A 25,841-nucleotide genomic window follows, 5' to 3' on the forward strand; every position below is an offset into this window, starting at 1 on the left:
TTCCAAATCCCAATCCAGTTTTGTAGTCTGTGATGGTTTTCATCTGGCTGATACGGGATTTGTTTGCGAGAATTTCACCCGTGATTTTGTGATCATTGTTGTATTATTTATCATGGTAACATCGTAATATTGTGAACTGGATATCCAGGTTTGTGCCTCATTCATTCACTATCATGTTAGTGCCTCTGTTTTGTCCTCTTGCCGTCCCAAGTGCGTCAATTTTTGATGTGTCAAAGTATGCCCTGAGCTTCGACCGTTGATAAGTCAATTTTTTCTGCTTCTCACACGGAAATCAATGAAATTACCCTCGTAGCCTTCGTCAGACCTTATTATCTCTCGCCAGCCTTGCCTCCACAAGGAAATTTTTCTTCATCGTGTAACGATTCATAATTTCGAATTGTATGTGCTCTCTGTTGTCAAATTGAAAGTGCCATAGTTTATGACAGCTTCAAGGTTAAGTCTTTTGGCATTCTAAATATTAGTGTCCTAATTCTTCCATTTCCCATGTTTTATCGAATCTTTATGTTGTTAATCTTTCGAAAGAAGTTTTGCTTTGCTCTGGAATCCACACGAACCAAATTTTTCCCAGCTATCTTTTCAATTCTAAATAATCTCTACTTCCTGTAGCGGGTACTCTACTTGAGTTAGTCTCCTTTGCAACTTTATTTACATCAACATTCATTGTTTAGAGTTCCCTTTGATTTTGACTTTTTTCAACGACAACCTGTTTGAAATTCTTGGCCTGTGAATGTCAGTAACTCCAGATTTGTAAACCCCCTACCTTCATCTTATGATCATTTTGCGATTCATAGTAAGCCATGCGGCACTTGAGGTGTGAGAGAGCATTTTTTGATAATTGGACTTTGCTATTATCACCATTTCACTTGAAAGTTATTCACCTGAAGTTTTGTAAGCCATTCATCGCTAGATTTTCTAAATCTGTAAGTTATTGTTGGCTTCCATGAACGCTCACAATTTGTAGGTCAGTTGGACGTAAAACCTCTAACAGAATTATCCACTCCCTTAATGAGTTGAAGCTCACCAACAATCTTTCGAAACCAAATTAAGGTATTCACTCACTTCATTCTATATTAAATGTCATGGCTCCAAGGAAGTTTCCTCCATTCTGCTTTCATCTCTCACACTTTTAAAGTTTCAATTATTTTTAATTAGAGAGAAAGTTTAGTGAGTCAAATCTGTGAATTCTCCCTTTGTTATTTTTTTTCTCTTTTTTTATTTTTTTTATTTTTAATGATCCTACTTAACTCTATCAGACTTGAGGTAGCCGTCCACTAGCACAGACAAATAAAAATATATTTATTATTTTTCCATATACTTCACTCTACTTACAAGGAATCCAATGTCCAGTAGGTAAAGCTTGAAAGTCTCTTGTGGAGTCCTGTATTTTGGTTCTGCTGCAATTGTGTACCACAGAGCATAATGTTTTTAATTGAATCAACTTCTTCAAACTGCCACTTTGCCATCCACAGCAAGAGCGTTTCAGCCCTTTCCAAATTTAAAATTTTTTCCCTGCATATGACGCTTTCTTATGAAAAATCGAACCATCAATCTGCTGCGCCAAGTAAAAATGCTGCATGAGCATTCGGATGTTGCCAAATTTTCTTTTAGGAAATATGTATTTTTGAAGAAAGATATGATTACTTTGCCTTGAAATTTTCAAACTTTCTAGATCAAATTAAGTACGAACAAAATCCTCTGAAAATCGAAGAGAAATATTCACAAATTTTCCTGAAAATTTGTGATTTGTCAAAAGAAATTTGGCACTGCCTGATGGCTCATACAGTGTTCTTCCTTACCTTGGCAGTAGTGTGCCTCCTCTTTTCATTTTAAGCTCCTAATGGTGAATTGAATTCATTTTGAGACATGGAGGCTGAATGTTCGTGTGTCGAAGTGTCCTTGTACAAGAACATTTGTTTTTCTAGAAAAATGCTCATAACATTGTTAAAAATTCAAATCATGGACTAAAATTTGAACGCTGTAGGTATGACGAGTTGAAAGAATAAATAGCCGAGGTGTTAGGTATTCACTTTTATTCTATTTTAAATAATAAATAAGTAATTAATTGATAATTTTGAATAATACTTCTTTCTATTTATAATTTTGAAGCTGAAGCTTTTCGGCTTTCAGCGATCAGCAGAGCATTATGTTTAACATTGATAAACTATAAACTATAGTAGTACATAATAACGCCAGAAAGTATTTTTATGGCCGTAAACATAACAACGCACTGGTCTTTTAGGTGTAGATTGCCACAAAAAATTGGTATAATGGCGAAAAATATTAACCACATGGTCTCGATATACTTACCTGTCCATGAGAAACAAATTAACATCAGATACTAAAAATTGATAACTTCGCCCAAAACAGCCTTTTGTCGCTCCTAGGAAAAATCTGGCAACTCGCTTAAAGTCCTCTTTTCCTTAAGTCTGTGCATCACATGTACTGGGCCAGTTGGCTCAAAAACCTGAAGAAAGCAGTCCTTACTGAAGTGAAATTTGCTTTCATAACTTCTAAGATTTTTTTCAGTTGAAGTAGTTACTCATTCTTTGTATTTCTAAAGTTGTCAATGATGTTCTGTATACTCCTCCTAACCCTCTTAATTTTCATTCCAGGCTCGTCGTGATCGTGGCTGTGATAAACTAAATTTTTCATGATCGGAGTAAAATTGCATCAGTTGACAACCGCAGGTCTTCGACGTCAACTATTATGAATCAACTCTCCTTCCCTGCCATTTTTACCTTCCGTCGCCTTGCCTTCCCTAATTCCAACTCAACTGAGCAGATTATGTTGTAGGTATCAATCAAGCAGCATATGTTTACGCGTACATATATGCCCGTATATGTATGTGTAACATATATGTGACGTACAATCAAATATTTACGCAGCTCTCTTTTTCACTGTAAGTCCTCTCTTAAGTCTTGATGTTCAGTTGACATCACAGCTGCTTTGTTATTTGACTCCTGCCGAAGAGTTCAGATTTTAGAGTGTGCTGTTTTTCTCGTTAATTAAGAGAAGTACCTGATTCCAGTTTTTGTTTTCCGTTTTTAGGCTGTTTTCATTTTCAGATGTTTAAGGCTTGAGCTCCAAGTTCAAAACTTAGTCGTTACTTTAGGTCCTTTTTAATTTTAACGATCTGCCGTCTCGTAGCCTCCTTTCTCCTCCTGAAACCGATCCTTTTGCCTTGATCCCACTCCCTGTCCCGAGTACCGTGTGGCGGGATGACCGAAAATACCTCTGTGGAGAAATGGGTCTGCGAATATTGTACTTACGAAAACTACCCGTCATCTTTAAAATGTACCATGTGCCGTGGCTCCAAGCCACTTCTTAACGAGGATATCTTTAGACTTCAGGATGATACATCACCAGCTGAGCAATGCCTTGCTTCAGGTTAGTGTCGAAATCTTCTCCTATAAAACAGGGTGTCTACAAGTCCGGGAATAGTACTGATTTTTTAAGGACGGTTCGAAAGTACTGGAAAAGTGGGGAAATTCTGCAAGAAGGTCCGGAAAATTTTTCATTTTTTGTTATTTTCCTCCCAATTTGAGCGGGAAATTCTCACTCTTGAAATTTGCTGAATTTCGTCAATTGGAGCTACTGAAAAAGTACTTAATTTTTCCCCTGAGGAAGTACTGAATTTCTCGGGAATGCACTGAAAAAGTACTGTAAAAGTTCTGATTTTTGGCTAGCCTATTTTAGTTGATACCCTGACATCAGGGCAATATGCATGGACAAAGAATTGATCTTGCTTGTGAGAGAATTGTGTTTCAATGGTGGAATGGCTCAGAATACATGACAAAAAATAGTGAAGAGTCGTATTTTGTTTGAAGTAAGTAACAGTTGAAATGTGTTTCCGAAAAACTGTTGTTTGTGTAACTTTTTCACAAGCAAGGAGCAACCAATGAGAAGATAGTTGAGCAAAGTGAGATTAGAGACTCCGTAATACTTGGTAACAATTTTTGGAACCTGCTCAGAGCATGTTCCGATTGTTGCGCATCGCAGGGCATCAAAGGTTAAGACAGCGTTGCTATGTTGTGCAAAAAATGTTCAAATTAGGTATACAAGCCCTGCCCACTAATGCTCGGTAACACACAAACAAAATAGGAATGTCACGCACTGTTGCGAAACAGTTACGATTGTTACGCCAAACAAAGTACGACTAGGTGTGTACAAACTTCTCGTTTTTCCATGAAAATATCGCATTTGAACGGTAAAAAACATCTGCCATCGAATGAAATTTACAGAATGAAAGTAAACAAAGCAAAATATTAAATGAAAATATGAAAGTAAAGGCAGAGAAAATCAAATGTTCCTGCTTTGCAGTGCCCATGTTCATTGCAGGGATGTTCCTTCTGTGTCAGGAATTTTTTAAATTTCTTTTGTTAGAAATTCTACCCAATAACTTACTATATTCTAAACACAGATCCTTTCTTTGTTGGTGTAGCTAATCTTGTATTCTTATTTTCCTTGCAGGGCCATCGGAAATTAAAAGTGACAGCCTGGAGAATGATAAAAATTCAAGCTGTGGGATAGGCGCTTGCAAAGTCACACGGTCACCAACTGTGACTGCATCAAACATCCATGAACACTTCTCGCCACTGCGAATTGAATCCCTGGAACGCAGCACCGGTGCCTCCGCTGTCGATCAAAAGTCGCTCGGCTCCAAATCCAAATGGAACTGTCAATCCTGTACTTACGAGAACTGGCCGAAAGCCACTAAGTGTGTTATGTGTGGCCATACGGCAACCAGAATTTCACCTGTTCCTTCATCATTCAAGGATACTCACATCCTCTCGCCCGAGTGGGACTTTGCCTCCGCTCACGGTGCTGCAAATATTGAGGAGTCTTTTCTGCCGTATAAAAAGTAAATTTGTTTTATTCTTGGTGTCTTGATTTTTTTGAGCTACATTTTAACTGCGATTATTCAACCTCCAAATATCAAGACATCGCATTATACCACTCAATTTTCCAGAATTTTTGTGCTCTTTAAAATGTAAAGTTGAGGTTCTTAACCATAGACTTGTTGATCCAAAATTGAGGCCTGTTTGAAAGAGAAGTTCTCCCAGCCACATAAATGTTGGAGCCTGGTCTCCAATGAACCAGGCTCTTTTTTTAATGTTTTTTGGAGGAAAATACAGCGTGAATTTGATCAAGAATATTAGGAAGTGGGAATTGTGACCATCTTGATTACCAAAATTTTGCTCAACATTTATTAGTTAATCATATTTTGTCAAGAGTTTGTTTGTAAAATTGCCCAACCCTACAAATTAGGGAAATTCTATTGCAGATCTTTGAAACATTATCCCGGAAAAATTGCGTTATTTTCTACCGCTCTCACTTGCTGTATCAATGAAAACTAGAGCTTCTGTCTGCGAGTCCTCAAATTTTATACATTTTCAATTTCAAGAGGCGTGTACTACAATTTTATGTGAAAAGCATTTCCATAAGATCCTATGCTGTTGAAAACATTGAAAAGTCAGGATAAAGTCAGGAAATTTGATATTCAAAAACCCGAAAAATCCTGGAAATGTAAGAAAATTTTAGGATCCAAGAAAACCTGTCACCCTGGAACATCGTTCTATGTCCATTTTATATTTTTGTTTTATATACCTAGAGAATATCAGAATATGTAAAGTAGTTAAAGTGGAAAATATTTGAAAAGGAATGGGTGGGTAACAGAATGATTCAAAACCAAAAACTGTTTGTTTTATCTGCAGAAGTAATTCGATCATTGATTTTGCTTGCCTTATGTCAAATGCCTAATTTTTGCTGTTTGATTCACAGACCAAGTTCCCATCGTCTTGATGACTTGAGTGACCTTTCACCTAGCAACACGAATAATGCAGAATTGGACAGGCTTCGCCGAACACAATGCAACCGTAAGCGTAATCCTGACTGGAACTGGCTGAACGCGTGTGTGGGCATTGTTCAAGGTGACGCAAATGCTGTTGAAACTTATCTGTCCTCTGGAGGAGATCCTACACGTCAGCTGACGCAGATGGAATGCGCGTATCTCAATCGCCCATCCGCATTTGATGTGGGGTATACATTAGTGCATCTTGCCATCAGGTGAGGTTCTTTAAGGTGATTCGATGGACGCCATATTTTGTGTCAGAACGGCATACGATATATCGCATTAATTGGTTCCATTTTTTCAGCTACTCATCATTTTTCTCCAATTTTGAGATTGCAATTCTGTTGTCAGGAGACTAAGGCACTCACCAATTTTAACAAAGAAATTCAACTTAATAAAAGCGTGGTTTTTTCAGAGAGAAAACATCGCATTCGATACTGATATCGAAACTGCACTCGAATGCGATATTTTCTCTCTAAAAAAACCACGCCTTTATTACATTGAATTTCTCTGTTAAAATTGGTAAGTAAGTGCCTTAGTCTCCTGACAATAGAATTGCGATCTCAAAATTGGAGACAAATGACGAGTAGCTGAAAAAATGGAACCAATTGATGCGATATATCGCATGCTGTTCTGACACAAAATATGGCGTCCATCAAATCACCTTGATTTTTTCTCTGTGCCGATATATTTTTAGTTGCATTTTCTCTTGAAGACAAATTTGATAGTAGAGCTCCTAATAGATTATTTTCCCTTTCATTGGATGAGAGAACTTAATAAGGTCGACAAGTTCTTGAAAGGTCAGGGAGTTTTGCCCAACTCAGAAAAGAGGGTTATTCATATAGGCGAAAAATGTACCCAGCCCGGAATGTGCGAAACTTTGTGGGCTGATAGTACTAGTTGAGAAAGGCTTATCCCTAGCTCCGTTTTTGCAGGAACCCCAGGGAAACAGCGTTGCCATTTTTTAAAGTCGTAACCTTCAAACAACCATAACTTTCGCAGAAATGCAGTTACAGAGCTCGTATTTATACCAAAAGATGCAAAAAATTACGTTCTATCGACATATGCCAAAGAAATTTTAATTTGACTCCATTGTTGCCACGTTATGGCCATTTTTGTAATTTTCGTAATTATTTAAAATCACGTTACCGCCTAAAAAAGTGTTTGCGGTTGATGGGGATTGAATAAAAACCTGTCGGAATTATTGTTCGTTCGATTCCGCATCCATCGATATATTATACTTTTCTGAGAGACTTAGGGAACACGAGTTATAGCGATTTAAAAATTCGGCAACACGCCCGATACCCCGATATTGACGCTCGTTTCGGTACGTTTCGCAACTCCGTGTTAAAGCAAAACGCCTAGACCAAACAAAATTCGAAAAGTCAGTTCATGTTTTGCGCTTTTTGAAACTTTCACGTAATTTTAGGAATTCAAGTAGCGGCGGTGTTGCCGGTTTTCAATGAAAACCACCGCTGCGATCACAATTTAAAGTAGTACTCATTTAATCTTATCCAGCTACATTTGTTAACCTAAACTGACCATTTGCGACATGGTGTTGACAACATTGCCTAATTTCCGTCGGAATTCGCGTTGAGGCGGAGTTGCCAGTTTTCATGGAAACCGCCACCGCAATCACAAAAAAAAGTATTACTTATTTAGTCACGTTCAGCCTTATTCTGTAGTTAGAATTGTTTATTTATTGAATCGATGGTTTCCTCTATCTCCCTGCAACGGCAGTGGTGACCGACAGTAACGAGATATCGAAATTTAAAGCTACCGAATCACTCAAGCGGTCCGATGAGTAGTTTTGGTGAGGGGCCTAGATCCATTGCTCTTGATCTCTATACAATATCGATATCTCGTCACTGTCGGTCACCACTGCCGTTGCAGGGAGATAGAGGAACCCATTGATTCGATAAATAAACAATTCCAACTACAGAATACGGTTGAACGTGACTAAATAAGTAATACTTTTTTTTGTGATTGCGGTGGCGGTTTCCATGAAAACTGGCAACTCCGCCTCAACGCGAATTCCGACGGAAATTAGGCAATGTTTTCAACACCATGTCGCAAATGGTCAGTTTAGGTTAACAAATGTAGCTGGATAAGATTAAATAAGTACTACTTTAAATTGTGATCGCAGCGGTGGTTTTCATTGAAAACCGGCAACACCGCCGCTACTTGAATTCCTAAAATTACGTGAAAGTTTCAAAAAAGCGCAAAACATGAACTGACTTTTCGAATTTTGTTTGGTCTAGGCGTTTTGCTTTAACACGGAGTTGCGAAACGTACCGAAACGAGCGTCAATATCGGGGTATCGGGCGTGTTGCCGAATTTTTAAATCGCTATAACTCGTGTTCCCTAAGTCTCTCAGAAAAGTATAATATATCGATGGATGCGGAATCGAACGAACAATAATTCCGACAGGTTTTTATTCAATCCCCATCAACCGCAAACACTTTTTTAGGCGGTAACGTGATTTTAAATAATTACGAAAATTACAAAAATGGCCATAACGTGGCAACAATGGAGTCAAATTAAAATTTCTTTGGCATATGTCGATAGAACGTAATTTTTTGCATCTTTTGGTATAAATACGAGCTCTGTAACTGCATTTCTGCGAAAGTTATGGTTGTTTGAAGGTTACGACTTTAAAAAATGGCAACGCTGTTTCCCTGGGGTTCCTGCAAAAACGGAGCTAGGGATAAGCCTTTCTCAACTAGTACTATCAGCCCACAAAGTTTCGTACATTCCGGTCTGGGTACATTTTTCGCCTATATGAATAACCCTCTTTATGGAAAAGCCAGTGAATTGTGTTGTGAAACCTAGAATTCCAAGAATAGAAAGAAAGAGAGCATACTCCCATTATATGACCAAATATCTACCTTTTCACCCCTTTCCTTGGAAACATCTCATTCCATTAAGTTCAACCATGGAAGCCTGAAGAAATGTTGTGTCCATTAACGAGACCTCAAATTAGTTTTAACAATCTGTGATTCATTTGATATGGGCACAGAACTGCTCACAAATTTTCTCTAACATTCTTATATAAACTTTCTCTTCGAAGACAGTCCAAAATATTCCAAAAATTCATCTTCACTGTTCAAACTTTAAAACAAGGTTTCATTGATTGAAGTTGCTAGAGTAAAATCCTCAAAAGCAAGATCACCTAGTAAATTATGAAGTTGATCCCTGTTAACTCTAGTTTGATAAAATTTTCTATTTCATTATTTTAACATTTAGGGTTTTTGGTTTTCAATGAAAATCTTCATATTCTGTTCATCTGGCACTGACGTAGTACAATATCTATTCCTCATGTCCCAAAAGTACAAAGTAGGTTATCTGTGGCTTTCTGAAGCTTTGTTTCTTTACCAAAAGTTCATATATTTTGTGTGTATAAACCATCAAAAATGTCTATCTGTATATCATTGTCCCTAATCTATCTAAATATCAGTTTTACTGACTTACAAAACCACTTATTGATTCCAGATTCCACCGAGAAGATATGTTGGCAACAATCTTGTCGTACATTGAGGGCTCAGGCTCAGGGGTAAAACGTGTTCCTTCCTATGTCGCTCCAGATCTAGCATCAGATATTCGGCGTCATGTTGCGTCCACCATCAAACAACAGCGCAAAGCTTCCTTTCCTTGTCCCTTCGTTACCGAGCTTACTACTTTTACTCTTCCTGCCGGTAAGTTTCGTCACAAGTAACAATTATTATCCATAGGTTATGTGTCCATAATCAGGAAAAAAAAATGTCTCCCCTACCTTTTAGTGTATTTGTTGAAGGACATACGCTATTTTATGCTCCATTCAAATCAACACAAAATTCTACCCTCAGCAAAAGTTGAATTCTCAGTAGTAAAGTGGGGTGTGCATGAAAACCGTCATGACCTGCCTTGTGGTGAAATATTAATAGTCTGCATAATTTTGGCATTTTGTTCATACATAAACACTTAAACACTGCAATTAAGAACTACAATATCCAACTCAGTTTAGAAAAAAACGTACGTACTATTAGTTTCTGTATGCATTTAAGTGTTTTTTTTTTATGGTTCAGCCAGAAATTTTAGTTTCTTATTGCGAAACGCAGTTCATAGGGACCAAGTTGAGCTGAAAAGAACCAAGTTATATCAGCTAATGCCAAATCTCATAGAACAATGTATTATTTTACAGGAGAACGGTTGTATCGATTCTCTGAAACCTCTTTGGATTTTGCCACACATTATAAAGAAAATCCCCTGAAGTTTTTCAAAGAATCTATGTACCGTTTTGTCACAAAAAAAATTAACTGTCCATTGAATTTTGTCAATGGTTTAAGTAACTGACCTCAAGCAGTTAAAAGAGGGTTATTCATATAGGCGAAAAATGTACCCAGCCCGGAATGTACGAAACTTTGTGGGCTGATAGTACTAGTTGAGAGAGGCTTATCCCTAGCTCCGTTTTTGCAGGAACCCCAGGGAAACAGCGTTGCCATTTTTTAAAGTCGTAACCTTCAAACATCCATAACTTTCGGAGAAATGCAGTTACAGAGCTCGTATTTATACCAAAAGATGCAAAAAATTACGTTCTATCGACCTATGCCAAAGAAATTTTAATTTGACTCCGTTGTTGCCACGTTTTGGCCATTTTATTAATTTTCGTAATTATTTAAAATCACGTTACCGCCTAAAAAAGTGTTTGCGGTTGGTGAGGATTGAATAAAAACATGTCAGAATTATTGTTCGTTTGATTCCGCATCCATCGATATATTATACTTTTCTGAGAGACTTAGGGAACACGAGTTATAGCGATTTGAAAATTCGGCAACACGCCCGATACCCCGATATTGACGCTCGTTTAGGTACGTTTCGCAACTCCGTGTTAAAGCAAAACGCCTAGACCAAACAAAATTCGAAAAGTCAGTTCATGTTTTGCGCTTTTTTGAAACTTTCACATGATTTTTAGGAATTTAAGTAGTGGCGGTGTTGCCAGTTTTCAATGAAAACCACCGCTGCGATCACAATTTAAAGCAGTACTCATTTAATCTTATCCAGCTACATTTGTTAACCTAAACTGACCATTTGCGACATGGTGTTGACAACATTGCCTAATTTCGTCGGAATTCGCGTAGAGGCGGGGTTGCCAGTTTTCATAGAAACCGCCACCGCAATCACAAAAAAAAAAGGTATTACTTCTTTGATCACGTTCAGCCTTATTCTGTAGTTGGAATTGTTTATTTATCGAATCGATGGTTTCCTCTATCTCTCCGCAACGGCAGTGGTGGCCGACAGTAACGAGATATCGAAATTTAAAGCTACCGAATCACTCAAGCGGTCCGATGAGTAGTTTTGGTGAGGGGCCTAGATCCATTGCTCTTGATCTCTATACAATATCGATATCTCGGCACTGTCAGGCACCACTGCCGTTGCTGAGAGATAGAGGAAACCATCGATTCGATAAATAAACAATTCCAACTACAGAATAAGGCTGAACGTGATCAAAGAAGTAATACCTTTTTTTTTTGTGATTGCGGTGGCGGTTTCTATGAAAACTGGCAACCCCGCCTCTACGCGAATTCCGACGGAAATTAGGCAATGTTGTCAACACCATGTCGCAAATGGTCAGTTTAGGTTAACAAATGTAGCTGGATAAGATTAAATGAGTACTGCTTTAAATTGTGATCGCAGCGGTGGTTTTCATTGAAAACTGGCAACACCGCCACTACTTAAATTCCTAAAAATCATGTGAAAGTTTCAAAAAAGCGCAAAACATGAACTGACTTTTCGAATTTTGTTTGGTCTAGGCGTTTTGCTTTAACACGGAGTTGCGAAACGTACCTAAACGAGCGTCAATATCGGGTATCGGGCGTGTTGCCGAATTTTCAAATCGCTATAACTCGTGTTCCCTAAGTCTCTCAGAAAAGTATAATATATCGATGGATGCGGAATCAAACGAACAATAATTCTGACATGTTTTTATTCAATCCTCACCAACCGCAAACACTTTTTTAGGCGGTAACGTGATTTTAAATAATTACGAAAATTAATAAAATGGCCAAAACGTGGCAACAACGGAGTCAAATTAAAATTTCTTTGGCATAGGTCGATAGAACGTAATTTTTTGCATCTTTTGGTATAAATACGAGCTCTGTAACTGCATTTCTCCGAAAGTTATGGATGTTTGAAGGTTACGACTTTAAAAAATGGCAACGCTGTTTCCCTGGGGTTCCTGCAAAAACGGAGCTAGGGATAAGCCTCTCTCAACTAGTACTATCAGCCCACAAAGTTTCGTACATTCCGGGCTGGGTACATTTTTCGCCTATATGAATAACCCTCTTTTCCACAAAAAAATATTAACTCCTAACGTTCTATAAAAATTATTTGAATTTAGACACATTTCATTCCTTCACAGCCTGGCCAATATCAGCATCTCATTAATTTTCCAAATTAAAATTTTCCAAAAAAATATTCAATCATGTGCATTAAAATAAAACTTTATATCTGGAAGAACTACGGCTGTACTTTGCCCTGGCCATCATGAGCAAGTAGACTCACTGCTGTGACTTTGTTCAGTTCTCAAATTTGCTTTATTTTTTCTCCCCTAGAAATCGAAGATCTGCCAATGATAATTCAAGAACAACTTTTTGAAGAACTTCTGGACAAAGATGCTCAGCAGCAATTGGAGGCTGACCCGCCTGTGATCAATTGGTCTTTAGAGGTCACCGCACATCTGGGCTCACGGCTCTATGCGCTCTGGAACCGGTCAGCAGGCGACTGTCTTCTGGACTCATTGATGCAAGCCACTTGGGGCGTGTTCGATAGGGACAATATCCTCCGCAGAGCTCTTGCAGATCTTTTAAACAATGGCAGTCATGTGTAAGTAATGTGGTACATTTATCCTTGAAGCAAAAAAGCTTCTAAGTTTAATCTAAGGGTGCAGAAAGTTCCAAAACACTGACCATTCACTGCGATCCGTCGTTGTTCCATTAGCCTCACAGCCTAATGACAGATTTTCTGGTAAAATGTATTTTACCAACATTTCTTCAAGTAGGTACTTATTGAAGGAGTAAAGAAAGACATCATCTTTGAAAATTTCCCCAAATTCAAGATTTGCCTCTTGCTTGCAGCGATTCTAGGAATGTACGATTGGACATTTTATGTACCCCTGTTCTCTTTTGTTAAAAAAATATTCAACCTCATTTGGAGATTTTTAATATGTATATAGTTTATTGTGCTTGATACTGGATTGCCTGACAAATGGACCGAGTTTAACAGAAAGGAACCAAGCCACATCAGCTAGTGCCAAGCTTAACTGGGCTATTCAATTTATTACGAGAGAACATTTGTTCGGATTTCTTTGAAAATTTTAAGGAACTTGCCTCGTACCGTGAAGAATTTTCACTGAAATTTGCACGAAAATCCGCACAACCGTTTTCATGTAAAAAATTAAATTGCCCAATAAAATTTGGCAATAGCTGATGTGGCTTGGCTCCTTTCTGTTTAGCGCGGTCCAAATAGGGCTATGCCCTAGTTGTTAGTGGAAGAAGAAGAAGATTTGGAGATTTCACCTTGTTTCTGAAGATTTTCAATACTTTTTGACACTTCTTGCTCAGATTTAAGGTAGTTCCTCAACACTTCAAAGAAAGATTTGATAATTGGACCACATTATGCAATTCGGAATTAAAATTTCTGGATCATCTGCCGAAACACACTTGTGCCAAGGAGAATTTAAAGCACGTACATTATTTCTTGACTGAGCCAGTAATCGTAGCTCCGAGTTGCAAAATGCAGTGTCTTGTTGATCGATCAATTGATAATTTCTGGATTCAAGGACATTTCTTAAAAATGTCCTCGCAGCATATCTGTTGTAGTGCATCAAGTATTGGCACATAAAATTTGACCAAGAAACTTTATGAGATAACAGTGCCGCCTTTCTATTTGTAGTTTTCATGCAGACCGTACTTTAGGTGTTGTTCCAGAGTGTCTCCCAGTCAAATTTTGTGCTCTAATACCTGATGTACTATACTGGGATGTGATGCTCAAAATTTTAAAGAAATTTCCTAATATTTAAAAATGATTAATTAATTTAACGACTATCTAATTGCTCACCAAAGTGCAGAAGAATCACCTTGAACAAAAATCCTTCCTTCTACTGTTAGACCTCAATTTATTGGATTTCGCAAGGCCGGTGGCCGAATCCGTTAAAACAGCAGAATCCATTAAATCGCGTTAGTAGGTCCTGCTGCATGACCAGAGGAATTCCAATAAATCACTGAATCTGTTAACTCGCTAGCGGATAATTCGAGGTCTTACTGTATCTTCTATAAGCATTTTTTTGCATTTTCCCTGCCAAAAAATGCAATTTTTTCTGTCAAAAATGCAAATGCATTGTTTTTCCCTGCAACTTTTTCGAACTCATCAATTCGTCTGGTCTGAATCTTCCGCTTAAATTTAAACCTTTGCTCTTTTTTCAGATTTTACCCCTATTGGAAAGAGTACGAGGCATCTCAAGCTCGTTTGCTTCATTTCTCGTTAGAAGAAGGCCAGTGGGAAGAAGAGTGGGCAAGCCTCGTGTCGTTGGCAAGTCAGCCTGGTGCTAGTTTAGAACAGTTACATATTTTTGCGCTGGCTCACATCTTGAGGCGGCCAATCATAGTCTACGGTGTGAAATATGTCAAGAGTTATAGGGGAGAACCTATCGGTTTTGCTCGTTTTGAAGGTGAGAGAATTTAATTTATCGATGTATATTCATCTTGTTTGTTTTACCTTTTCCAGTACCACTACTAAGTCACTCTTACGGCGCTTCTGTGCGCTCTGTGACACCCAACCAACACTGATAGCGATCCTGCCAGAGCTCCTCCGGCAGATTGCATCTCCTCATTTCCTGCCGTATTCCCTCAATCCACAATTTGGCACAATGTTTTACCTTTTCTCTTCTTCTTTTATTCTTTCAGGGTTTCTCAGTATATCACTGAGTAAACTTTTTTATTGAACCAGTTTATATAAAGAAATTTCCGAATCGAATACTTCAATGTACCTAAAATAAACATTTTTTTCTAAAACTCATCAAGGGCAAATTAAGCAAAAAAAAAAATCTGAACAGTGATCACCGTCCATTTTTATTACTACATCTTTAAAAATTTTGTGTGAACCTTAAGCAATTCCGCTTGTATCCTCCGAAAGAAGACGCAAATTTTTGAAAAATGAGCTATTTTCAAACTCAAGTATATAAATAAGAATTTCACCAATTTCGTTTTTTTTTTCCAAGGAGCTCACGTTAAACTCTCTCTTTTGCATCGAACTCTGAGTAAAAAACTCGAGGCTAGTTTAGGCATGACGTAGAAAGTAAATGCCTCTTATTTTTAAACATTTGATATTTACCTGTTTCAGGTGTTTACTTGCCGCTGCTGTGGGAGCCAAGTTTCTGCGTCCGTTCACCGTTGTCCCTAGGCTACACACGCGGGCACTTTTCTGCTTTAGTCACAATAGAACCTTATTCAACAAATTCAATTAGTAATCAAAATCCTGATAGTACTGATAATTCTTTACAAGTAGCGTTCCTGCCGTTAATGGATCACCAGCGCAAGCTGTTACCCGTGCATTTTGTCATGCCATCAGAGGTAATGATTCTTTTAATTTCTTAATACTCTAATCCGAAAATTCATGGAACTATACTAAACTAAGTAATGCTTACAAAAATCTGAAGAATAAGAGTAACAAAGTTTGCAATGTAAGTGAATGATTGCCTGTTCCCTGGTATTCAATCAATATATTGATGGCCAAAGTGCTAATCTGCGTATCTTTGTTTGCAAAGTTGCAGATTTCCTGTCATACTCTATTTTGTTTGGGAAACTAGTCAACGTAATTTCCTGAAAAATTCCTTTCCTCCATCTTTAAATCTCAACTTTTATTTGCTGCGACAACCTTGAAAATTATTGTGCTTTTCGTGCTTTATCTATTTTTTTCCTGGGTCTACTTGCTTGTATTTCAAGAAAAGTGACATTCACGTTGTCAAATATTTCATTGCATGTTTTTGTTTTATTTATATTTTTTCATGTGAAAAAATAGTTAAAAATTTTATCCACTAGGTTCAACGTTCATAATGGTCAGATTTAAACATTAATTTATGCCCTCTAATTGCAAAATAATTAACTAAACTGCTCACTCCGTTTTACAAACCAATTGGAAAGAATTTTCTATGGAAAACTCATACTCCAAGTCTTTGACTCAATTTGACAATAATTACCCTTCCAATCATTTTGGTCGAGAAACCATCGTCTCTTATCCTACTAACAGTCTCTATAAAATTTTAATTTGATCAATTATGAAGTATCAAATACCAGTTGAAGTATTTACTTTAAAAATGAGCTCTTAATCATTCAATTTATGCCCTCTGGAAGTGTTCATTTCATCAGTTTTTTGTTTCTTTTCAGACTGGCCGAGAAGAGAACTTATTACGCCAGTGGCTAGATGTTTGCGTTACGGATAGTGGCCTCCTAGTTGCTCAACAAAAATTGTACAAACGGCCTTTATTAGTTGCTCAAATGCTCGAAGAATGGTTAAATCATTACAGGAGACTAGCGTAAGTACCCTTTACACTTAATAATCAGAGAAGTGAGGTCTGTACATATTTCAAAGCTCTGCAGCAAAGTCAGCAGCAGCGTTTCTGGCAATCAGAAAAATTTTGAAAGTCCGAAGATTTACAGCAACCTCAAACAGTCAGACAAGTAGTGTGAGAGAGAAAGATGCCTCTTTTTAAGATATAGAGAACAACTTACTATCTGTATAGTGCCTTTATCTCTAACTTTAGTTTTAAGAACCGGAAATTTTGTTCGTAGTTAAGCAGGCCACTGTGATTTAAAGAAAAAATCTAAGTCAAGGTTTGTATCGAAGATCAGGAAATTTGGAGTCAGGCAAAAGCAAAAAAAAGTCACAGAACCGGAAAAAAAAATTGAATCAGTGAGAACGAAAACGCACCAACTCGAAAAAATGAAAATAATCCAAGACATATACAAAACTGCATAGTATGTGAAGAAGTCAGAATAGAATGTGAAGAGAAAAATATTTTTGGTGCCGAAATTAAGACAAGTACACAAGGGCTTTTCAAAGGTCCAAGTCGGGAAAGATATGCTAACTTCAATTACCTTCATGAAAATTGACTGTCTTTAAGGCCCTGTCCACACAAGTGTGGTTTGAGGAATTTATTCGACGAACTGCTCAGTTCCCGGAACTTGTTCCTTGAAAGGAGGGATGCTGTCCACACGAGTTTGCCCGAACTGGAACCGGAACTTCAATAAAACGATACAATTATTGCAAAATAATAGATTATTACGGCCGCCAAAGTAACAAAAATAAATGTCAAGACATGTAAAAAACGTAAAAAACAAAAACAAACCAATTCACATCAAAAGAAACATATGTAGAAGCTCGGAGTACGGGGGAAGTTCCGGGAATAAGTTTTCAGCTCAGCTAAAATTTGTTCCGGGAACAAGTTTCTCGAACTAAGTTCCGTGAACCGCGCTCGTGTGGACATGGCCTAATGAAAATGGTGCATCTCCGAGTTACCGGGTTGGTGTGTTTTCGTTCTCACTGATTCAATTGTGGAGACAGTGTATCATAGATAACAGTAAAGATGCATGGCTATTTTTTCTTTTTTGTCTGTCTCGCACTAGGTGGTTTCAAAAGATGCATGCCTATTGAAGTACACACATTTTTTAAGTTAAGTAAAGTAAGTAAGAAGTTTTCTGTGCTTTAATCCTGTCTTTACTGGAAAATATTTAATTTTTATGCATTTAATAACTTTGTATATCAGCTATCAGCTTTCAGCTACAATTAAATAATCCAATGAACACACAGATAATCCAACAAACTGAATATGTGTACTTAAATCTTTTTTTATGTATTTATTAATTTTTTAAATTTTTTGAAATCATCACTTGTAATTTCTGTGCTTTCCTCCAGGCAAATGTCAAACGCCCCATTTGTGAGACCAATTCCAGTGCAAGACTATTCTAGCGACGGCGACTCAGATGATGAATGACTGCTTGGGGTTTGAGCCCATTCGCAGTTGTAGCCTCGTCTCTCGGAACACCTCGTTGCAGCGAAATTAGAATTTTGGCTGTTTTATTATCGCTTGTTTCTCACTCGCACCCTAAGAACCAAGTCAAAGCGCAATAAAATCTGAACCAAGTTTGTTGAGGAAAAAGTAGGTACCGTAGATCAGTCCTAAACAGCATTGTATTAGGAAACAAGTTTCATGCAACATTTTTAATGAAGTCAGAGTATTTATTCCCAAAATTGTAATGTATGTGAAGTAAAGATTAAAGTCAGGTCTCCAAGATTTTTCATTGTTTAACCATTCTAAACATTTATCCAGTGAGATTTACAGCTCTTGAGCCGTTTAAAAAATTCAATATTGACAGAGTCTTCATTCCGATCAAATTTTTACATAAGATTTAAGGACTTTTTGCAATCAAGCTATAATTTACCGTCCTGCTTTGTACTACCTTTTTTTTTGCGTAGCTCCAGTTGTCATCATAACGCCACAGCGTGGATGAAAAAACACCGCAAGACTCACCATTAGTTTGTTTAGTCACACATAGCTCATGATAAATTTAGGGCTCTATGTTAATTAATAAAATCAGAAAGATCGTAACATGATTAGTCCCAAAGATAAAGAACGAAGGATTTAGGCGCATTGACGTTGACAATGCAGGTTTGCTCACACTTCATGTGTAATTATTGTGATTTCAATTCCAAGGTTTTTACAGAGTTTTTGTATGGCGTTCAAAATATTTTGCCAGTTTTATTTACTTTGCTTCGAACTTATAAATGTTTTATTGCGCTTGGACTCATTCTTGGATAATAAATATTTCTTCCCCTCCTCTGCGGAATAAGTGCTACGTAGTATCTCATTGTCATTAGATTGTCACAAGTACCTTGAATTTTACGAACATTGATCCACACTGGCTGTATCACCAGTAATTTTTTTAATTTTTGATGCAGTCTCCAAATCTCTTTTTTTCGGGCCGGACTTCTTTTCCTTGCCTGTCTCGAGCTAATTTTTGTTGTTTTTGTGTCTTTTTTGTTTATATTTTTTTTTCTTTCTTTCCAAAATGTTACCCCACCAAATTAAAAGAAAGTTAGTTTTCGACTTGTGTATTCTTAATGTGTATTTCTGATTTTTGGTTTCATTCTTTTTTCGTATTTCTGCCCAATTTCGGGGAAAATTTCTTGGACTTAGCTTGGATGCTGGGAGATTTGCCGTGCAAAATCAAAATTCTGTGCTCTAATAAATTCTGTAAGTTAAGCTTGTCATAGGCTGAAATTCTTGCCTTACATTTTATAGTAACGTTCAATTATCATTTATAGTCGCCGAACCTAATTCTCCGTTGCAGCAAAATAGTGTATTTGCTCTTGCCCCCAATCCTCGTAGCATGCAGTTAAAATTTTCTTGAAATCCTTGATGTTAAGTAAGAAGCAGTTTGTTTCAAAGTTTAGTGTCTTTTTTTCTTTCTATTTTTTCTCAACTTTTTGAACTTCACATAATGATTGTTTTCAATTCAGTCTCTTACTTCCATCATATTTTTCTTTTCTCACTGTACATTTTGGCTCTCACCAAATTGAAGACTTTTTAATTTTATGATGTAGCTCAGAAATACAAAATTGAGGTATGAATTTTCAAAATATTTGTCCGTTTAAACTTAACATATATTCAAAATATTTATGATCCCATTGTGAGGAATGTAAAATTTGGTTCTTTCTCTCCTTTTTTTTTGTTGACATTTTGAAGACTAACTATTACAAGGAATCAATTTAGTTTGAGCAATACTGAAATAAATGTTTCAAATGATACGGAAATTAATTACCTAGCGGGTGAGTTTGTTATTTTATGTATGAAGCAGGGTTGCCACAGTTAGAAAATACTGAGAAAACGAGGATATGTCAGGAAATTTTAAAGTCAGGGAAAATGATGAAAGTGTCAAGGAAAAGTTTTTAGATTACCTTTATTCGCTTTCTAGAGTCGGTTCAACGTTTCTAGCTCAACAAAGTTTGGGTGATAACTGTTTCAAATTGTGTCTTTTAAATATCCGGCACATCCTCAATCGTCTGAAAATTCTACCAAAATGTGTCAGGGAATTTAATTTTCTAAGCTCTGCAGCAACCCTGAATCGAGACAAGCTGAAATCCATTTCCTCTCTCTTTCAGATCAATCAAATTATCCTTCTGGTTAACATTTGTTCCAGACTGTTTCCATTTTGCCGCCCCTCATCTTATTATTTACCTTATCATGAAGTAAAATTCTGTTTTGTTAATTGTAAATAATGTTTCAGGAACATTAGAAGTTTTGAATTTCCGGGTATTGTAATCTTTTAAGGGGAATATACTTACCCATCCTGTTGTGATGGCGAGGAGAGCAGTAAGTACATTTCTGTACGAGCCTTGGTAAGCACATGCTTTTATGTATCTTGAGGTTCATCCCAGCATACACTTACTACTCTCTTCGCTATGACGGCAGCTTCGTCTCAAAGAATCAAGGGTCTAATAAATTTCCTTATCATAAGGAATCTCACATGTGTAGGTTTGCACCATTATTTGCATCAGGGATCAAAGCTGTTTTAGATAAAACTTTAAGTGGCTGATCTTTCTCTGAGGGAAAATTTTTCCATGAATCAAAGCTTTGCTCGAGAGACCTAATCGAGAATTCTAATGTTAGACTCTGCAAGCTCTCTACGAATACTTTTGGTAATTTAGTAACCGTTTCAAATGAATCTAAAATTGCAAGTAAATAGTAGGGTTTGATTCAATTTTGAGGCTGTGAAATGTGAAGGGCCATTATTCTCTCGATTAGCGCAGTACAAAGGTATCATTTAAGAGGGCTGAGGCGAACAACTGTGACTCCTCCCCCTCTGATTTGCTGGATAGACTTTTTTCTCGTAATTTTAATTATCGCATCGCAGCTAATGTTTTCTGGAGTTCCATCTTCCCAAACAATATTTGCCACGAAAATTTCTTTTTAAATATTCCATCCTTAAATTGAAGATCCAAATTTGATCGTAATATCTACCAGCCCTTCAAGAGTTTGATAAATTTCATAGAGATTGTGTTCCACAACATTAAAATTCGAAATTGCTTCTCTGAACATGTACTCGTTTGTTAGGAGTTCGTTTTCTTAACTTGCTCAGAACATTTTATCTAATCTGTCATAACGCTTGTTCACTCATTAGAATTATTAAGAAGAATTTTATGCTTTAGTCTTTAATTTCCGGCAAATGAATCTTTTATTTAAATATGATTCTACTTTCTTCCCGAGTTACTAGCGTGAAACCAGAGCAATTTTATATCAAAAGAACTGTTACATCAATGCAAAAGAGGTCTTCAGAAAGATGATTCACATCCAATTATCAAAAACAGCCCTAGCATTTCATGAGAAAAATTTAATAAATTCCATTGAAATTCATGAAAGTCTCATTCAGAGACAATTGAACAAGTCTCAGTCCTAATTGGTAGTTTTGGGTGCGTAATGAAATTTTCAATAGTTTTTCAATCAGAAGTTAATAGCTCTTTAAGATATTTATGGATTATTTACACTTATGTATCACCCTGTTGAATACCCTTGAACTGAGAACAAAGATGTAAAATTGTTTTGATAAAAAATCATTTTATTTCTAGAACTCCTCAAATTCGAAATATTCAAACCTCATCTCTGCTATCACTTTTCATACAAGTCATAGTTCGGTAAAATAACCAAAACGTTCTAAACCTGTTCTCTGAACTTATGAATTACAACAGAGGTAACTGGCATCTGTTCACTCTTTCTAATCTGGAAAAGGTAGCATGTATCTTTGCCTTGAAAATGAATCAAATGTATTTTCTGGATTTACAAAATCCTCCAAGTCATAACTTAAAGTGCGTCTAGCCCTGAGTAAGCTTTTTTTTTCTCCATTGAGAAAATTGCCGAAAGAATTTTTCTTATTTTTCTTCCTCAATTGAGTTGGTTTTCTCTTTTTTCTTCCTTGGTTTTAAACTCTATTCTAGAAAATATGTTAAGAATAGTCATTGTTTGTATATAGTTCGTAAAATATTTCCTCCTCTTTAAATCGACCTTTTCAACATTGTTAATTGGTTACACGATTGTTTGTACCTTTTTTCAGGCTGTCTGCTTGACATGTGCGTGATTTGCTTTCAATTATGTAAAAGATAAGAATTACAAAAGCAAAATAAACTATTAAGGAAACAAAATTTCAACTTGTGATACAACGCAATTGTCAGCAGACAATTTATTCTGCAAATTTTGTTATTTGATAATTAGTTTATTGTACATAAACTTCAATTATGATAATTTATAATAAAACTATGTTTTATTTCTTATCTCTGCTCTGTTAGTTTGTCACTCCCTAACTTTTTAACTTTAAATTCTTTTGGAAGATTCAAACATTATAAAATCTATTTATCGACAGTGAAACTGCAGGAATCATTTTGTTCATTGGCAACATTGCAAACTAAGAAACATTCCCTGTCATCCTCTATTGTTTATATGGAAAATGAAAACAAAATTGCCACAGTCAGGGAAAACTGGAAAATCTTAGAGAAAATCACAAAAAAAGCAGGGAAAAATCACCTTTACATGCTTTCTAGAGTGTGATTAACGTTCTGAACAACAAATATCGCAAAGTCAGGTTTGGAGGTGGCGATTGTTATGTCCTTCTAATCGTTTCACATCACATGTCAGCGGTGAAACTACTAGATTTCTATATATCTCGGTCTGCGACATTGCAAATTCCTGTCATACTTTACTTTTTAAATGGAGAACTACTCAACGTCAATCCTTTAGAACTTCCATGGATTTTTTTCTCCCTGCGAAGGACATTTTGAGAAAACATCAAGGAATGATGTTGTTCCTTCTCCTTCAAGGAAATAAGACAGGAGCAGAGATTTTTAAATAGCATCGATGCGATATGTGGTTTGGGAGTTTTTCTGATTAAAACCTTAAATGTCATGGAATTTCACTGTCTTAATTCTGTGGCACTCCTGTACTTAAGTACTGTCACATCTTGAAAACTTCCGTTACTTTTATGTTTGGGTAAACAATTTTGAGCCATGATGTTGGATTTCTTTCTTCAAAGAAATAAAATAGGAGCTTAAAACCCTGGAGGTACTAAAATCATTAAAGTTTAGGATTGCATCCCTATTCCAAGCAAGCCGCAATGTAGGTATTTATTTTTTTCAATCTAAAAAATAAAGAAAACTGTTAAAAGAATTAAAACTATATTACAATTATAATACAAAAAAGGTTTCAATTTTTAGACAAGTTCATCCTCGCAACGAATATACTCTCCAATATCACTCTGATTAAAACAAACTATTGCGACTGGATCTGCGTGTTTACATTCTGTAGTGCTCTTAGCTGTAACACCAAAACCTATAGGAATATTACTCATGGATAAAACAACAACTCCTTGATGAAGAGGCGTGCTTTCAGTTATTCTTCCAAGTCCTGATTTCAACACATGGCGACCATACAAGAAAGACTGCTCGGCTGCTGGTTTTACCCAAACTTTAAACTGAGCATATGGAGCTAAGTAATCTAAAGCGGTGATATGGAGTCGGAATTTTCCCGATTTTGTGAATTTGCCGAAGCATGTGCCGCAACATATCAAGTTTTCTGGTGGAATAGAACCTGCAAGTTGGAGCACTTTCTCTGCAATGTAGTAAATTCTGCTATTCTGCTCTCGAAAGCAATAAATGCCATCAGGTCTGTTTATCAGCATTTCGATATTTTCCCCGATATAGTTGGCGAGCTTGGTGAACAAAGTCTTTGTTTGTGCTTCCGAAAGTCGCTTCATCGTGACAACTTGACGATACCTAAAAACAGAAACAAGTAAAAATTTAGATAAAATTACTAAAGGAATGAGAAAGATAATGCAGAAATCATAATCGGGTAAGACAGAAAATTTTGTGAGTGATGAGTTTGATTCAGCAGATTAGAATCAAGTAAATACTCAATAGGGCTTTTTACTATCCGAACCACAGTGGACCGCATCACTTTTTTATCCCGTTCCACTGGCGCGTTCCATGTGCTCCAGTAGAACACTTGGACCACTCTTCTGAGGTAGGTTGAGGTTGTTTCAGGCTGGTTGAACCAGCCCGAACCGCTACCATCGCGTTCCACGGATAAAAAAAAAGCCCTAATCTGCCAAGCAATTACAGGAATTTTATAATTTTATAAGCCCTATTTGCAGTTTAAGCTTTGATCATTTAGAAAATGAAGCCAGCAAGAAGAAAACGAGAGAAAGAGGGACCTCTTATTTATCTATACTTGAAAACAAACCACTTGTAATTCACAGGAAAACCTGGTGCTGTATGTTCTCAAACTTCTTTTTTCTCTTATTTTCTCAAGGGCTTTACTTTATCCAAACCGCAGCGGATCGCTATGGAATGCGGCACTTTTTTATCCCGTTCCATTAATGCGTTCCAGTGGAACGCTCTTCTGAGGTGGGTTGAGGCCGCGGTTAAGCCCGTTGAACCAGCCCGAACTGCAAAGATCCCAATTCATCGCATTCCACAGATAAAAAAAGAGCCCTTCAGACAAAGGAATAAATGCGAATAGGACATAGTGGTGATCAACAATGATCATTTCAGGATGAAAGGTTGAGAAAAGGCTGTATATGAGAGAGAAAAATTGAGGGAGACACTGAGATAAAAGAATATGCAGAATCTGAGCACTCAACTGCTGGTTCCTTCAAAAGTTTCTTCCTGCGTCAGCTTCATTCTTTTCTTTGATGTTACTTGTTTATAAACGTTTCAATTTATTTCTTTTGTAAAAATGATAGGATGAGCCTAAAAATCATGCTGATTATAGAAATATTTTTGCTTGACACCTGTTCTTGGTCTGGCTATAGATCGCAGAATGAAGAAATTAAGAAGCAGAGATTACCTAAAACTAATTTCCACTCAGGAGAATTTTCTGCACCCTCAGTGAGCCGGCGCAGCACAACAGATTTCCCTCTGTTCGGCTGATAAAATTCTTCTATGCAGCTGAACCAAAGAGAGACTTAATGCTTTTGCAGGTCTCAGAGCAGGGGCAGAATTATTGAAATAAGAGGATTTAGAGTACGGACCTCCACCTCACCATCAACTAATTCGAAGGAGATCACTTTGAGAGCTTTGCTAAATGCGGACAGGTAATCCATCGAAACGAAAGCTTTTTACAGATAATCATAAATCAGTAATGGCGATGCTACTATGAACGTAAAAAGCATCAGCTTTAAACCTCAACTTCAAATCTTCTCTTCTGTGAAATGGAGCTCTGTTGGATTAAAAGGGACTGAATGCGTACATTTTGATGACTTCTCAAACAAAAATGGAGGGTCAATCTATAAACGCCAAATTTTGGCTGAAGAGAGGTGAATACTTACGCAAAATAACTGTTTGCCCGTGTTGAACTTGTGTGTGCCTTCAAAAGGTATGTCTTCGCCCCTGTAAAACTTGTCACGTGCACTGAGGGTCAGGATTGAAACCGACGCTTGAATAAAAATTAGGTATTCAGAAGACTTAAATGATTTCTCATTTCTAAAATTGATTAAATTCTTCTGTAAAAGTCAAACACATGTGCTGGAAAATTGGAAAACAACGTGGGGAAAACCAAAACACTAACTACTTAACCTAACTCAGTTCGCGGATCCAACAGAACAACAAACATCAGTTTACTGATGAGTGGTGAAAACTGAGCAGTGCTCCGAAGTTTCAAATTTTCGCGGATGACGTTTTCTATCTTATTTTTTTTTACACAATTTACTTTTTTTTATATTTGTGTTTTATTGTTCCAGTTTTATGAAATGTTTAAATGTGTGTAAAAAAGTGTCTTACGCGAGTTTGTTCGTTCGCTCAGAGATAATCATGCCGCAAATGTGGATATACGTGGGACTCAGCGTACAATTAAGTACGTACGTAGTGAAAGTGTGATACATTTTCTCGTAAGTAT

At 36.8% G+C, this 25,841-nt stretch overlaps 2 protein-coding genes across 3 annotated transcripts; one reads left to right on the plus strand and one right to left on the minus strand.

The window, feature by feature from the left end:
* Window positions 1-3: 3 nt before the first annotated feature.
* trbd (ubiquitin thioesterase trabid) lies at window positions 4-22,228 on the plus strand. 2 transcript variants are annotated; one of them, XM_019050028.2, is made up of 10 exons: window positions 4-148; window positions 2,634-3,408; window positions 4,492-4,882; window positions 5,803-6,087; window positions 9,365-9,567; window positions 12,463-12,733; window positions 14,332-14,576; window positions 15,248-15,477; window positions 16,291-16,439; window positions 17,819-22,228. In XM_019050028.2, the coding sequence occupies exons 2-10, from the start codon at window positions 3,240-3,242 to the stop codon at window positions 17,895-17,897; spliced, it is 2,022 nt and encodes a 673-aa protein (XP_018905573.1). In that variant the 5' UTR covers window positions 4-148; window positions 2,634-3,239; the 3' UTR covers window positions 17,898-22,228. The 2 variants fall into 2 exon arrangements, with proteins under 2 accessions (XP_018905573.1, XP_018905575.1); XM_019050030.2 differs by lacking the exon at window positions 4-148 and adding an exon at window positions 430-453.
* Window positions 22,229-23,108: 880 nt separating this feature from the next.
* On the minus strand, window positions 23,109-25,540 carry LOC109036090 (60S ribosome subunit biogenesis protein NIP7 homolog). Its single transcript, XM_019050034.2, has 2 exons — window positions 25,276-25,540; window positions 23,109-23,722 (listed from the first exon to the last, which is right to left on the minus strand). The coding sequence occupies exon 2, from the start codon at window positions 23,701-23,703 to the stop codon at window positions 23,161-23,163; it is 543 nt and encodes a 180-aa protein (XP_018905579.1). The 5' UTR covers window positions 23,704-23,722; window positions 25,276-25,540; the 3' UTR covers window positions 23,109-23,160.
* Window positions 25,541-25,841: the final 301 nt, after the last annotated feature.

Source organism: Bemisia tabaci, chromosome 9 (genome assembly GCF_918797505.1).
Source record: "Bemisia tabaci chromosome 9, PGI_BMITA_v3".
NCBI lineage: Eukaryota > Metazoa > Arthropoda > Insecta > Hemiptera > Aleyrodidae > Bemisia > Bemisia tabaci.

What these genes read in the sequence shown, in the direction of transcription:
- trbd (XM_019050028.2), top strand. Translation starts at nt 3,240, where the DNA reads ATGACCGAAAATACCTCTGTGGAGAAATGGGTCTGCGAATATTGTACT. An exon ending in TCTTTTCTGCCGTATAAAAA is followed by an intron (nt 4,883 to 5,802) that starts GTAAATTTGTTT and finishes TTTGATTCACAG; the next exon opens with ACCAAGTTCCCATCGTCTTG. An exon ending in TTAGTGCATCTTGCCATCAG is followed by an intron (nt 6,088 to 9,364) that starts GTGAGGTTCTTT and finishes TATTGATTCCAG; the next exon opens with ATTCCACCGAGAAGATATGT.
- LOC109036090 (XM_019050034.2), bottom strand. Translation starts at nt 23,703, where the DNA reads ATGAAGCGACTTTCGGAAGCACAAACAAAGACTTTGTTCACCAAGCTC.